Source organism: Anser cygnoides, chromosome 2, assembly GCF_040182565.1.
Source record: "Anser cygnoides isolate HZ-2024a breed goose chromosome 2, Taihu_goose_T2T_genome, whole genome shotgun sequence".
NCBI lineage: Eukaryota > Metazoa > Chordata > Aves > Anseriformes > Anatidae > Anser > Anser cygnoides.
In genome coordinates this window covers 67,421,026-67,436,428 of record NC_089874.1, presented here as the reverse complement: position 1 = coordinate 67,436,428, position 15,403 = coordinate 67,421,026, and the positions used below count along the sequence as shown (strand labels likewise).

The 15,403-nt window shown below is 43.4% G+C and overlaps 1 protein-coding gene across 13 annotated transcripts in view; it reads left to right on the top strand.

Moving 5' to 3' along the window:
• Positions 1-15,403, top strand: part of PHACTR1 (phosphatase and actin regulator 1) — a 409,041-nt gene that overhangs the window by 247,431 nt on the left and 146,207 nt on the right. The window contains exon 1 of one of the 13 annotated variants that reach the window (XM_048075525.2): positions 2,739-3,035. The exons of 9 other annotated variants lie outside the window; for them this stretch is intronic. In XM_048075525.2, the coding sequence (XP_047931482.2) occupies positions 2,792-3,035 (244 nt within the window). In that variant the 5' untranslated portion in view covers positions 2,739-2,791. Of the gene's footprint in view, positions 1-2,738; positions 3,036-3,252; positions 3,664-15,403 lie in introns of those variants that run through there. 3 more of the 13 variants (XM_013194337.3, XM_048075527.2, XM_048075531.2) reach the window with 3 other exon arrangements.

Sequence of the window (15,403 nt, the reverse complement as noted above, 5' to 3'; positions counted from 1 at the left end):
TGTAGGAATAGTTACAGTCTTGCTCCAAACTCTGCCTGAGAAGGAGGTTGCTCCTGTTCCTTTCTATAACCTGTTTGGGGTTGGGAGATAGTAATGGTGTCACTAAAAATTGCAGGGTTTTGCATACGGAAACTGTTTACAGATCTCAGGTGAATTTGTTTCCTTCTTATTTTGCTATAAAAAGCAGATCTTTGTATTTGAACAGTCTTTATAAGTGTTCCGTCTCCATCATATGCAAATACCTTCAGAGTACCTTGCAAAATGATTTTTTTTTTTCTGAAAAACAGAAACTTCTGCATGACTGCTCTTTAGCCAAGGAGCTGAGATGTCAAGTCATTTGAAGTAAGGTTATAGAGAGAGAGACTGCAGAAGACTGATGCCTGACCCAGTTTTTCATGCCTTGAGTCCTACCCAGTTCCTTAACTACAAGACCAATTTGCCTTACAAAACCAGCTCTGCTGGTCTTCAGCTCTGCTGAATATATCACACTAGTTTCCTTTCCTAAAACAGGAGAGGCACACCACCACAGTACTGAAGACAGCATTTCCCAAATTCAGGGCAGTTGACATAGAAATTTGCATTTCTTTCCTGACCCATTTCTCTAATGCAGCAGTGCTGGGTGCCTGTAATAGGCAGCACTGAACTCTGAGGAAGTTCAGGAGGTGAATTCTGACCATGTCTTCTGCTTGCCTAATTATTTTCTGAATCACAGCTCAGCTGAAGGTGTTCTCAAAGGCAATGATTAAGTTAGAGGGAAATCCATTGTGAGTGTCTGAACTGCTGTGTGACTGGTAGGGGATCAAATTGTCCTCAGCTTTCTCTTTCCAAGCATGTAATGCAGCAAAAACTGTCTCAGCATTGGACATTCAGAGGGACAGTTTCTCAGAGCATGAACTCACAACTACACGAGATGCGCTTTTTAGGAATTCATCTGCTTGTTCCTGAGCAGTTCTGCATTCTCTGTTCTCCTAACACTTATTTGAAACTGGTGAGAATTTTAGATGAGTGACAAATGCAAAATCAAGTCCTTCAGGGCAATACGTAACCTGAGGTGACTGACTCCATTCAACATGAGCCTAAACACAGTGCAACGTGCAGGATGCTTTGCATGGCTTAGGGATTGGCATGATTATGCTGAGAACATGCCTCAGCCCATGTTTCAGGAAGATCTAACAGCACCCATTCTGATTTGTCAACACTCCTGAGAAAAGCGAAGCCTTGCAATTTTTTGCTGTATGTGACATCTCGAAGTTTTGGCTCCCAGTAGTACCAGGTGAGAAGTCGGACCTGCCTCAGAATGACACAGAACAAGTAGGTCAGCGGTTTCATTGCATGCATCTTCTGTGCGTGTGTATGTGTGCATCTGAGAAAATGGAAAATCATGGCACTGAATCCTTAAGTTTCTGTTCCATCTTTCTTTAGGCAGATGTCTCACTGCCTGTTTCACAGGCATTTGAAGAGAATCAGGGCCATTTTTGCCTCTCATTAGAGTAAAATGTGGCAACAATATGTGAAAAGGGCAAAGAACTGTGGAATGAGTTGATTTCTTCCAACAGGCAAGAAGGGCTTTGGCTAAAAATAAGGAGAATGGTGGTATTCTTTACCATGTTTCGCCTACCCCAATTGCACTCTCTGTGCTTAGTGCCTGCCAAACTGATAGCTTGCTGAAGATTTAAAGCAACAACACTCATGTTACTAAATAGCTACCAGAATAGCTGAGATTATCATCTCTACTTCAGGCTTTCCTTCCCAAAGCCTGCAAGAAACTAGGCATCCTCTCCCCTGTTTGCTCCCACTCCCCTGCCCCTGTGTTACAGGCACTTTCCCGAACTGCTGTTTCAGCAGGCTGGGCAGCTTGGGCTGTGTACTCTGCTGCAAAAATAGATGGCACATTTTGGGGCAGCTGGGCAGCAGGGGATCGGCAGGGCATCTGATCAGAAATTATAATTCCCTTCGGGATGCAGGAGCCTTGGAAGCACCCAGCTGTGGCTGCAGGCACCCAGGGGCGCTACGACTGATCCTTGGGGCAGCTGTGTTTTGAGCAGGAGGCAAAGAAGGGGTGTTCATCCCCCCAAAGAACTACCTGAATGAATCCAAACCCTCGGCGCTTCTTGGTGAGCCAATGGTCAGCCTCGGGGAGGGAGAGCGGTCCTGCTGCAGAGGGGCTCGAGCTGTCCCTGTGAGCCACACACAGGACAGGACCAGGCAGAGGCACCTCCTCTGCTTTTAAAAAGAGAGCAAGGAGAAAAAGCAGGAATGAAAAGCAGTAAGGATTTGGGGGAGAGGAACTGGCTGTGCAGGCTGCGTGCAGCACCCAGGCCCACCACAGAAGGGGGGGGGGGGGGATCAGCCCTGTGCCAGCCAGGGGGCTGACTCTCTTTCCATATAAAATACTAATTACTGTGGAATAGGCTGCCATGCCACCTGAGCTGCAGTACGCCCTGTGAGGGGAACTCTGTGCACCCTCCCAGCAGGTTGCAGCCCAGCTGGGGGCTCTCAGGGCTTTCGGGGGGGGTGGGGGGTGGGCGCTGCCAGAGCAGGAGGGAGGGAATGGGAGAAGAAGAAGGGGAGGAGGGAAGTGAAGGGAGGCTGCTTGGTGCATGGAGGGCGCAGGAAGATGCTGAGCATCCTCCAGCCGAGCCCGGGTGGATTGGTGGAGGAGCAGGGTCGCGGGGGGCAGCCAGGCTGGGGAGCGCTGCTGCCTGCTCCCGCCCACCTCCCCCTCTGCCCAGCCCTCCCCTCGATCCTTGCGGTGCGTGTGGCAGATGAACGCCAAGGCGAGAGTGAGCGGATGGCGGATTGCACGCACGCCAGGCAGACTGAGATGCTTGCTTTTTCTTCTCCCGGCGGCAGGCAGGGCTCTGTTTCAGACATGAGTGGAGAGAAACCTAAAAAGAAAGCTTTCTGTCTAGTGAGGATGAAGCCACTGAAGGAGCCCGCCACTAACAATGTCTCTTTTGTGATACAATGTCACATAGGCAAGGAGATCAAACACATTTGCAGCAACTGCAGTCGCGGGGAGGAAGCCCGTGACGGTGAGTGCTGAGATGCTGTGGGTGTAGCAGCGAGGCAGGAGCGTGTGTGCTGGCATGGGCTGCGCGTGTGTGCATGTGTGCGCTCCACTCGGAGGCTGGGATGCTCAGCGTGCCCCTGCACAGATCCCAGGGAAATAGGAAAGGGAGCGCAGGAGGAATGCGCTGGGCATTGATTCAGCATGTCAATCAGAGAGGTGCCGAGGGACAGGTCCCCTAACTTGCCACAGAAGCTTTGTGCTAACAGTTAAGGAACCAACTCTTCCCCTCCCCACCCCGTCCCAAGTTGCTATAGAAATTGCTGTGTGTATTGATTGTGTTTTGTTACCATTCCCATGAATTTTAGATCGGGGTTTCTGCCTTGATACATCAACTTTTTCCTCGTCGTGCTGCAGTAGAGTTTGCTTGACTCAACTCAGTATTTGGAAGGACTGGTTTATGTGGAATCCAGCTAGTGTGATTTTCACCATGCTGTCAAACACATGGGGAAAACTGTATTTTTATTGGAGTTAATACAGTGTTCTTCATCAGACAACTGTTCTCATCCCTTCCCCCTCTCCTTTTTGGACTGAGCAAAACCTCCTGAGGGTATTCTAAGTGACGGTATAATCAATCACAGGTGTTGCTACAGGTAAGTATATGCTTTTTATGTTTTTGTGACTGCAAATGTTAGAAGGCAACAATGACAAATTATTTTGATTATGCTAAAGTCAGCAATTAGGTGGAACTAAGAACTAAAGGAAGCATAAGAGCATTCAGGAAAAAAAAAAAAAAGCTTCACAGATGTTCCCCCAGATTCTTGTTCAATGTTGTATTACTTTGTCTTGCTGTGTTCTTTTACATGTTACTTAGGATTAAAGGCACTTGACTTAAGAGCTGCCTATTAACTGATGTAGTAGGTGGATCTCATTTTCTGAAGGTCAGCAAAAGGCTTTTTGTGAGAAATGTGAATATGAAATTGTTATTTTCTGAGCTGAGGGTTCTTAGTAGTTGTTGTCACTTGATTTTTCAGCTTTTGTCTCTGACGCTGATTACTATTAGTATTAGTGTTATTACTGTTATTATTATTTTAATCAACCAAAAATTGGTTAATTGGCTTGGTTAGCTCTATGCAAAAGACCAAAATACAGTTTGGGATCTGATGGTCCTTTGTCAGCCACAGGTTTGCAGCTTAACGAAGTGACTATGGTTTTGCTAATGTCTTTCCAGAATTAGCATCCTGACAGTGTGATTATAGTTTTATTTGATTAGACCACAGCTAAAGCTGAACAGAATTGCTTTCAGTGTAAAGGGTGAAGACAGCCTGGGAAGCCTGGAAACCCACAGTGGGTTAAGCACTCTTCTGCTCTTACTGCTTATGGTACTACAGCAGAAGGAAGAATCTAATGAATGCTATACAAAATGTTGAGTGGGTTTTTTTTCCTCTTATGTGCTGCTGGTGACAGCAAGCCCTACAGATATTAAATGAAGGGCTATGCACAGCAGCAGCAGGTATTTCACACTATTAACATGGATTATTTATACTTAAAAGCAAATGAAACCATTTTGTTAAAAATACGCTTTCCTAGATTAATTGAATTGACCTGAAACTTGACTGCATCAACATCTTTTGCTGGTTTTTTTTTTTTTTTTTTTTTTCCAGTCTTGTACTTAGCACAGTAAGAAAAGATTATTGCTCTCCTCCCTGGATATATGTGTATGCATGGATGTTTATGAATGTGCAACTCTTAATAGACTAATAGGTGTATATTTAAGCATTCAGCTTCCTTTCTTATGCTTGATTGTTTAGTTTCAACCTGTTAGATGCTCTGAGAGGAAGGTATGCACCACGGCAGGGGATAATCTGGTAACCCTCAAAAAGCAAAAAATAGGGGAGAGAGGCTTCCAGACAGCAGACTTCCAGAGCATCTCATCCATCCATTTTCACATCCTTGTTCTATGGGGTAGGATTTCATTCACCCCCATGCAAACAACTTTCATGGTCATCATCTAAAAGGGATGTAATATTGGTGCAATCTTAATCCTTTCCTTCCCACCATCATGTGCAGCTATGAGTTTCTTTCAGGAAGTAGAGAGACTGTAGTCTCAGCTCTGTTGGCTGAGCACACTCGCTGTCTTGACTCTGATATATTTGTCAGGATGGAAAAAATGCCAGTATTTTCCTGGTTGATACCAGTTCTAGACTGTAGGGGTTTGGAGGGAAAGGATTATATAATGAACTGAAATTATGATGTGATCACAATATCAGAATGAAAAATAACAGGTATCAGATAAAAACCTATAACTAGCCCAGGTATGGAAACACCTGTAGGGATCTCCAGGTGTCTGTCCAAACCAATAGATAGTTTGTTTAGATAGGTTTCAGGTCTGAAACTACACTAGTAGTCCAAAAGTACTGCAATGGCCTGAGCAACTATTTTATTTGTTGGTACTACATACAAAGACCAGAATTCAGTCCTTATAGTATAGCCAAGCCAGTTGGGGTACCATTGATTTAATGCAGAAATACTATCCAAATCCAGTTATCAGTTCCGGATTCTAGTCACGCCCTGACTCTGCTTTATCATTGTACTATTGCAGTGGCAAAATCAGAGGAAAATTCATGCAGAAAGGAGAAATTATTCTAAGACCACTAACAAATCTAGCAAAAGGCATGACTAGAGCAGAAGAAATAGCAGTGAAACCTAAGGAAATGCTGGAGGCAGGAGTTGAGTACTATGATATCTTTAAAGAGAAGTCGTTTAATTTGGAGAGAAGTTGCTGAAGGAATTTGGATGTGTGGATGGACTCCCTGAAGTAAGGATAAAGGGAGTAGATGTGGATGCAGCATTCTGATGAGGTGAAAATTGAGAAGGAGGAAGAAGCTCAGAGATGAGCAGGAGGTTACAGGAATGCAGATGGAAGTGGGAGATATTTTTAGCCATCAGACTGAAACTCGTGGATGCATTTAATGCTAAATCAGATGGAAAATAGAAAACAGAGAGGTGTTTATAAACCACCAATACTGAGAATTTGAATGAGCAGAAATGGTTGGGAATGGAGGAGTGAAGCTGTATGTGAGGGGGAAAGTGAGGTGCTTGGCTTCATTCTGTGAAGTGTGAGTGACCCTAGGATATCCAGGGCAGGATGTAAAGAGGCAGTCAGACATGGTAGACTGAACAGAAAGGGAGAGGTCAAGTGTAGAAAGGTAAGAATCATCCCAAGGAACAGAAGAGCAATCTGGACTGAGCCCTGAATGCTGTCGGAGGAGTGGTTGCAGGGAAACATTGGAAGAAAGAGGATGAAGAGTTACAAAAGTTCCAAGACAAGACAGGCGAGAAGTGGGGAGATGACACAAGTGGAGGTATTTTGAAAGTGTATGGTGGTTCTACTCAGCTGGGCAGCCGAGCTGCACCGCAACTGCTCTCTCACTTCCCCTCCTCAAGGAGGGAGGGAGAGAAAATACAATAAAAGGGCTTAAGGGTTGAGATAGAACAGGGAGATCACTCAACAGTTATTATGACAGGCAAAACAGACTGAGCGTAGGAAGATTAAAGAAATTTATTACCTATTACTAACAAGCTAGAGAAGTGAGAAACAAAGGAAAGAAACTAAAAACACCTTCCCCTCCCATCTACCCTCTGCCACCTCCTCCCCCCAAACGGCACAGGGGAACAGGGAATGGAGGCTGTGGTCAGTCCCTGACACTTAGTCTCCACCACTCCCTCACGGTCACTCTCTGCCCCTGCTCCACGTGGGGTCCCTCCCATGGGATGCCGTCCTTCCCAAACTGATCCTGCGTGGGCTTCCCACAGGCAGCAGCTCTTCAGGAACTGCTCCCACATGGCTCCGTACCACAGGGTCCATCCATCAGGAGCAAACTGCTCCAGCACAAGTCCCCCATGGGTGGCAGCTCCCCCCAGGCCCCCTGCTCCTGCATGGGCTCCTCTCCACAGGCTGCAGCTCCGGCCCGGGGCCTGCTCCTGTGGGGGCTCTCCATGGGCCGCAGCCTCCTCCAGGCCTCATCCACCAGGGGCTCCTCCACAGGCTGTAGCATGGAGATCTATCTGCTCCATGTGGGACCCATGGACTGCAGGGGGACAGCCTGCTCCACCAGGGGCCACTCCACAGGTTGCAGGGGAACATTTACTGCGTGATTGCAGCACCTCCTGCCCTGCTTCTGCACTGACCTTGGGGGCTGCAGGGCTGGTTCTTACTCCTCACTTTCCCAGCTGCTGTTGTGCAGCAGTTTTTTTTCCCCCTTTCTTAAATCTGCCCTCACAGAGGTGCAAACAACTTATTGGCTCAGCTCTCTGCAGTGGCAGATCCTTTTAGAACCAGCTGAAACTGGCCCTTACCTAACGTGGGGCAGCTGATGGACTCTTCTCACAGAGGCCACCCCTGCAGCCTCCCACTACCAAAACCATGCCACGTAAACCCAATACAAAGTGCCAGAAGGATGAAGGGGAATGAAAATACTTTCTGAACTTAAATGTTGGAAAGTGACTGATAAATGTGTAAAGAGGGAGCTTGAACTAGAAGAGATCCAGGTGCACTGGGACTGTGCGATGCTAAACATCTTGTGGTATGTACACAGCACTTCTAAATGTATTCTGATTTCAGGGGTCTCTGGGAGGGTTGTGGTAGTGCTGGGTCATAGTAGGAGATAAGGTTGATGAGCGAAGGTGCAGTGGTTACAGAGACAAATATAGGAAGAAGAGATTGGCTGGGCTTTATTTAAAGTGTTCACACGCTGAATCCTAATCTCAGTCTCTTGCAGAAGCCTGAGCCTGGATCTGAACCACAGTTTAGATACATCTTCACTTTACTGTGGCAAGAAAAAACTGTAGAGGTTCAAAGGTACCCAGAAATTACCTGAGCAAGTGACGTAGGTTACCATTGATATTTATGCAAACAATCTGACAGGAAAACTTAAGTGGCAAACAGTTAATCTCTGTATTGAAAGAGAGGGACTGCACAGAGAAAAGTGTTTTTTATTACTGTGAAAGACTGGGATTTTCAGTTGAGGGTTTCTGAGCTCTATTCCCACCTCTGCAGAGGATCTCTGGGAGGCTTCAGACATGCCTGTCCAGGTGTTGTTTTGTACCTCAGTTCCATATCTGTAAAACTGAGATAATTGCATTTCCTTTCACATGCCTGCTGGTCTGTAAATAGACTATGAGATCTTCTGGGGAAAAAAGAAATAGGTGTCTCACTTGCTGTTTCTATGCTTAGTGCCAAGTACTGTGGGGCTCCAGGATTTTGGGGCCCCTACATGCAAGTGCAGTGGAAATATAAATAATATTAAGTATACCCCAAAAAGTCTCCTTCAGAGCTCCTACCCAGTCTGCTTATCATATGTTTCCATAATTCAGGTTTTTGCTATTTAAGTGGATACGATTATGTTATACATGTATGAAAATCAGTGTGGACTGAGATACCATTGCTGTAGGAATTCCAACACTTGTTTTTGTGGTGTCATCCCTTTTCTAGAGCTTCTAGATACATACAAGTTCAAAATTGAAAGTGTACGTGTGTTATTCTCACCTGGACCTCAAGACTTTCTGCTTTTTTTTTTCAACCAGAAAATTTTAGAACATTTATTTTATCATTACTTCAGAGATTGTCTCCAAGGTGATTATTTTCCTTCCCACAAAAGTAATTATTAAATGAAATGGTTATCTTCTAGACAAGCTATAAGCCCTGCAAGAGTTGTGTATAAAAATAAGTTTTCCTCCACTAATTCTCACATTATTTCAAACAGTAGCTGCTCTTCCATTGCAATCTCTAGGGTGAGTGCTGTACATGGCTATGAGGCATTGCAATCATTTACAATTGTACCTGTTTAAAATCCTAAAATATTTTGAAGAAGAAAAAAAATAGACCTCACAGAATGTAAAAGTAGAAGATAAAACCAGCATACCTGGTCCTGCTGTGAAATGTGGAGACCTGAAAAACATGCTTGAGGTTTCAAAAGCCAATATAATTATGCAGTGTGTATCTTTAGTCTCTGAGGTATAGTTATCTTAAAGAAAGGGTGGGGGGAGGCATGGGCTTACATTGCAGGGTGGAATATGTCTCCTTGACAGCACAGATCATAAAATTGGGTTATTCTTGTCAGTTGAGCTCTGTAGTGTCTGATTTGAGGTGGGTATGGTGCAGTGTCAGAGGAAGTGGTTGCAGTCGAGCAGAAGTATGCCTCGCCCCAGTAGTGCACCTTGCCCCCACCAGCATCATTTTCTGCTCTAAAAGATGAGTGCCCTCAGCATTTTGTGGGGGGAGATAAATGTTCCTTTGTAGGAAAAACGGCGTGGTCTTTACTCCTGATCAGGAGGTCCTATACTTTAGAAAGCTTGCAGTGAGCACAAGCTTTGTACCCCTCTTATGGCCATACCTACAGAAATAACACCAAGCCTGAGGGCAAGTCCATGAGCTGCTGGTGTGTGTCTGTAGTGACTAATCCGTATCCTGTTAAACTGCCTATGCCAAAAACTTCTGGTCCCAGAGTAAACCCATTGTGTACAATTCCAGGCAAGTCCTTGCTGTGGCTGGCAAAGGGGAGTTTGCTGGCAGCGTTGCCACAGGCTGTCACCCAGCAGAGCTCTGGGATTGTTTCACAGAGCTTGGGAAGATGTCTTGGCCCAAACTGCAATATAATTTACAGTATTGACTGAAACGGTAGGGAGAGTATATGTAGCATTGCAGGTAGTTCACTTGGGTAAATGAGATAGTATGGGGGAAAAAGGTGTATGCAACATGACATCAATCATACACAAGCGCGTGTCTAAGTCCTTTGTTTACCAGTGATAATTCCCAGGTCCCTATGGGAGAAATATTAACAGCCTCTTCTGGGAATTCTGTCTGTCATTGATTTGAGAAGCTTTAGGAACAACAACAAAAAAAGTTGGAATTGCTCACAATGGCTCGGGGCCCACTCATTTTTATTACACGGTGTTGACATGTAGACAGTGATAGGAGGACACAGCAATTCTTGTCTTTAGAGAGCAGGCGGCTGGCTTGTTTCAGGCCCATCTCTTCTCTCTGATTTCTCTCCTTTTCTATGCTGTAACTCAGTTGCCATCTTTTAATAGCATCTTATCACCCTGCTTTCTATTCTGAGAACCCAATTTAAAGTATTAGGATATATACAACATACACCTCATAAATACAAACATCAGGACAATGCTGAACATGCAACAAAAAAATCAGTTGTTCATGGACAGTCCAGAAAAGCAAATAAAATGCCAGCAAGCATGATGAAAGCAATACAGCATTTCCTATATTTAACAGTAATGCTCTTCTGTAAGTATTTGTTGTCATTTTGAGTAGCAGGCCTAGTTTTGATCCTTCTGTATCAAGTTAGCTATGTCAGAAATACAATACAAAACTGTGTGATAAACTGTGAAAGGCCACAAGTTTTCCACGTGTAAAGGGAGGCAGTGTGGAAAAGGGGCAAGATGCAGGTGATGGCACAGGTGATGGACAAGCAGATTCTCTGCTCACTTTGCTATTACCAGAGTGTTTCAGACCATATGATACCGACCTTCCTGAACAAACTTGGCATTCTGCTTCTTCTTGCATCACCCCGATGTTCTAGTTTATGCTCTGATACTTGCCTGGGTGTGCAGTTAGTTTACTGTTCTGTGCTCTGTCTTTTCTGAGTGCTTCCCTATTTGCATAGCAATGTTTTTATTTATTTTTTAAGGTGTAGTTGGCCTGTTTCTTTCTTAAAACTTTGCATTCTGTAGAAGAAAATGAGCTTCATTTTAAATCAATGATAGGAATTCGCTCATTAATAACATCACTTCCAGTGAGAGCTCAGCAACAGAACTGTTGCTTACGTGGGGAAGAGATCAGAAGAGGTAATCCAAGTCAGTATTCTGCCACATGAGAGTATTTCCTTTCTTCTCTTTTAGTTTCACTTTTTCTTTTTTAGTTTGCAATCAGTGCTACTTTACCTCAGTTTGTGCTAATATAATACCTTCTGTCTCTGTTTAGAAACAGTTAATATCACATCATGAATAGCATTAGAGTTCCCTTAAAGGCTCCCTGATTGATGAACAAAACCTATCCTTTTGAGTATACGGTTGTGTATATATAACATTATCATTCATTGCTCAGAAAAGAGGTGGGCTCTCCACAGTAATTTTTGTATTACAAGTATTTATTTCTAGATTTGTTTCAGTGGCTTGTAGTAAATGTACAGTTACTCCTTTGTATCTCCTAAGATTGCCTTTTTTGTAATCAGACAGCATAACATCTAGCTTCCTTTTGGTGTCACTGCCAATTGGCCAAAGTAATTTCAGGAGCATGGCATACGTGTGTGTGGTGCCACCTTGCTAACAGTCTGCTGGGGTATTGGAGAGTAATTGGATGTGGTTGTGAGCTCAATCAACGTAACAGCCATGTCTCTCACGCATCATCCCAAGTGGGATCACCCAGAATCCAGGCACTGGAACAATTGAAAGGCAGTATCAGAGTGTATGGTGGGTGAGTACAGCCATGGGTGGATGTTGCAGTCACTTTCTTAGAAACTGGAGGGTGCTGTGACCATTTCCATTATCTAGATGGATGAAGCAAAGCTGCAAAGAGTTGAGGTTGGGACGTACTTGGAGGCCCCACCTTTCCTTTGTGACTTTGATTTGCACGCTTCAGGAAAGATAATGATGTTCTTGACATCTCTTTGAGTTGAAAAATTGTCCTCTTACTGTTGTTTTGGCTCTTGTGAAGTGACATGAATCTCCACTGCTCTGTTGGTTCTAATCTCCTTGTCTCAGGAAAGATTCGGCAGGGAGAGACAAGGTAATGTCTGATCTTGTCACTGTTTTGTCTCCCTGACTTTCCTGGCATTGGGTCCAGCTTAATCGAGAAGAGCAAAGCCTCTGCCTTTGGCTGAAACTTTTAAATTTAAAAGAAGATGAATTATTTCTGTTGCTCTGAAAAACAATGAACACAGTATAATTTAAATCAAAGATAAAATCAGTAATTTTGAAGTCACCTGCAGTAGCTTCTTTGGAACCACTAGATGTATCATTCTGGATCATTTTTGTTCAGGCCACCCTTTCTAAAAATAACCCCGTAGTCATAGTGCCCATCAGCCATCCTGAAGATGTGCTGTTGAGAGACAGCCCATGGACAAGCACTGTCCCTCCTGGAGAAAAACCTCCTGATCCCAAGTGTGAAAACCTACTAATAAGAGAAGACCAGGCCTGACTGACAGTCTCTGGAGATTTTCTTTGTATAGATAGCAGAAATTTTTAAGATTTTAAAATATGACTCAGGAGTAAAATCCAAATATTTCTCAAGATTATTTTTTTTCCAAAAAAAAGTAACATGGTGTCAAATATGTCCAAAGAAGCAAGGAGGGTAGGTATCCCCATGTATGTGTTTTGTAGCGTGCTCGTCAGGAGTAAGAGACACATAGGCTCCAAGACCTTGGTTTGTATAACTGAGATTTGCTGTCTTACCCATTTCTTTGAGCATAACTAGGAGAGGTGTTCGATCAAAGCTGTTTACTGGCTCTCTGTAGCCCAAAGGTTGCAATTTAAGATGTACCTCCTTTTCTGCAGGTAGGGCCCATGTTACCTGTTGCTTTAAACATTCTGTAAGGAATGTAATATGTATGCCAGATATTCCTTAGCCTTTCTCCCAGCCACGACCAGGATGACAGGTTTAATGCTACTGTTCAGCAGACACCCTCCCCTATCACTACTAAGAGAAGGATCTTGCCCTCTGTCATCTTTTGTCTGACAGTTTTCAGGCCATTAGTCTAATGGCTTTTTGCAGTATGAGAGTAGGGAATAAAATTAAAATGGATAAATGGATCCAATTATTTAATTTATCTTGAGAAATTTTGGTAGTAGAGGATGCTTTTTATTTCACCTTGCCTCCTAAGGGAAGTTGATTATGTGTTTGAAAACTGGATAGTAATGGTATTTTAAACCCTTTTCTTTTAAAGGTCTGGAAGCATTGCAATGTAGTGATGGTAACACTGAGAAAATCAGGTCATTTCAAGAAAGGCATGTCCAAGTTTTGTTAGAAATAGTTGATAATAACATTCTTTATTTTCAGCAGTGGGCTGAGGGATGTACAGTTGCAGCACAAATGCCACTGTCCTGAATGCTAATTATCTTTCTAACACAGATTCTAGAATCAGAGGGAAGTGATGGTAAGTTGTCTTGAATGCATTGGAGATGTTGGAATAAATAATTAGACTAGTCATTAACTATATCCTGACAAATGAGTCAGGCCTGGAAATGCCACTGTGGTCTACTGCATCCATAGTCCATGTATTAGAAAGCATCTCAGAAGTATTAGTGATCCATACATTCACATCCACATGGACTATATCTGTGGTCCCTACTGTCAGCAGTCCATGTCATAAGGACTATGGCGCTGGCTTTATGTCCCTTTACACATCCATTGTGCAGCTGCTTTCACATTTCCAATATTCAGATGCTATCTGATGCAACATGGGTGCAACATCAACATTTGTTTTGTTTTGTTTTTGTTGTTATTTTTTAAGCACTAAGACTTTTTCAACCTTGTTATTGGTAAAGCAAATAAATAAATGAAAATTAGCAGAAATGCTCTTTCTTCTGCATCACCTGAAATTGAACTGATACAAAGAGCATGTATCATGCTACTACTGAGCTTTACAGCATTGCACCTTTCTCATTTTACTTTCCAGTCTGCTTAAAATGTAAACCCTGGCAGAGATTGAGATGCACAGCCAGAACAGTCAGCAGTGCTAGTGCACAGATGTAGATGGATGGCCAGTAGAAACAATTCGAACCAGAGGCTCATTGAAAGACCTGTTCCTTCTCCTCCTCCTGTGCATCAGCAAGGCAGGATGCTTTCCTTACACTAGCACAGAAGTTTTATTTAAGTAGCTTTGAAATTTGGTTTTGGCCAGAAGGAAAAAACAGGTGCAGAGACTTCTGTGGAACTAAATCTGAATTGTACCCAACTGAGAAATAGAAGAGCAAAATGACTAAAGCTTTCATTAATATTTACAGCCCCAAGGTAATTGTCTGCTGGTTTATAGCCATAAGGGTAAGGGGTTGTCTTCCAGCAGTCTGCTGTGGCGCTTAAGATTGGATTTACTGCCTGCTCCAGCATCTGAATTGAGAAGAACAATTTCTGACTGTCTAGTCTGTGTGGCTGCCAATCTTCAACTCCTCTAGCAGTGGTTGGAGAGAATTAGGCACGATACCTAAATGGGAAAGCAGGGAAGGACTCAACGAAGTTTGGTTTATGCAGCTTCCCTACCTCAAATTCCCTCCCCAAGTGGCAAGCAAGTATAAACATGGTTAGATTCAGGAGGTATTTCTTTTTTTCTTTCTTGTGTGTCTCAATAAAATACAGACAGCATGGTGTCTGCATTGTTTGATTCTAGGAAAGTACTCAAGTTACTAGTGTGAGACTGGCTTTCAGTGCACTTCTATCATCACACAAACACCATTTTCCTTGTGCTGTGTGTGGAAACCCATCAACCTAATAGAAAACGCAGAGATCTTGTAGTTCCGATGGACTGATCCTTCTCTCTCCTGTTCATCTCAAGTTGCCAGAGCAGCCAGTTCAGTCAACTGCAAGACAACTATCAGTTCAATAATATATTTCCTGCCATTGCTTAGGAGCTCATAAGACACTTTTTAGCAATACTTTTCTTTGGATTTGTTTTCTATTGTTAGTGTTTTCTGCCTCAGTCTCCTTTGGACATTGGGCACTCTGCAATAAATATATATTAAAAAAAAAAAAACAAACTTTTACAGATCTATATGAAGATGAGTGGTAATTTTAGAAATCAGCCTCTTCAAACTAATACAGCTATTGCCTGTGTTTGGTAGACAAAGAATATGTTGTTCTTTATTTGCTTGACTGTTAATGTATTTCAGATTTTTGTAATATTATTGCATTTGTTGTATACCAGTCTCCATTTGTATATGTTTATCTGTAGGTACCCATAAGCATATCTGTTTTATTAGTTTGTTTCCTCCCTTGTACAAAATGCTTGGAAAAATTGTCATTCTGAGCAAAAATTGTCATTCTGAGCAAAAAGCTTGAGATACTCATCTAGATGCCATGGCTCAGGCCAGTCACTTACTTGTGAAAAATGCTCTTTAAGCAAATAGGTTTTCGAAAATTTTCGGGGAACTATAGGCCTGTTAGTTTGACCTCAGTGCCAGGGAAGCTCATGGAGCAGATTATCTTGAGTGTCATCATGCGGCACTTGCAGGGCAACCAGGCGATCAGGCCCAGTCAGCATGGGTTTATGAAAGGTAGGTCCTGCTTGACGAACCTGATCTCCTTCTATGACCAAGTGACGCGCTTGGTAGATGAGGGAAAGGCTGTGGATGTGGTCTACCTTGATTTCAGTAAGGCTTTTGACA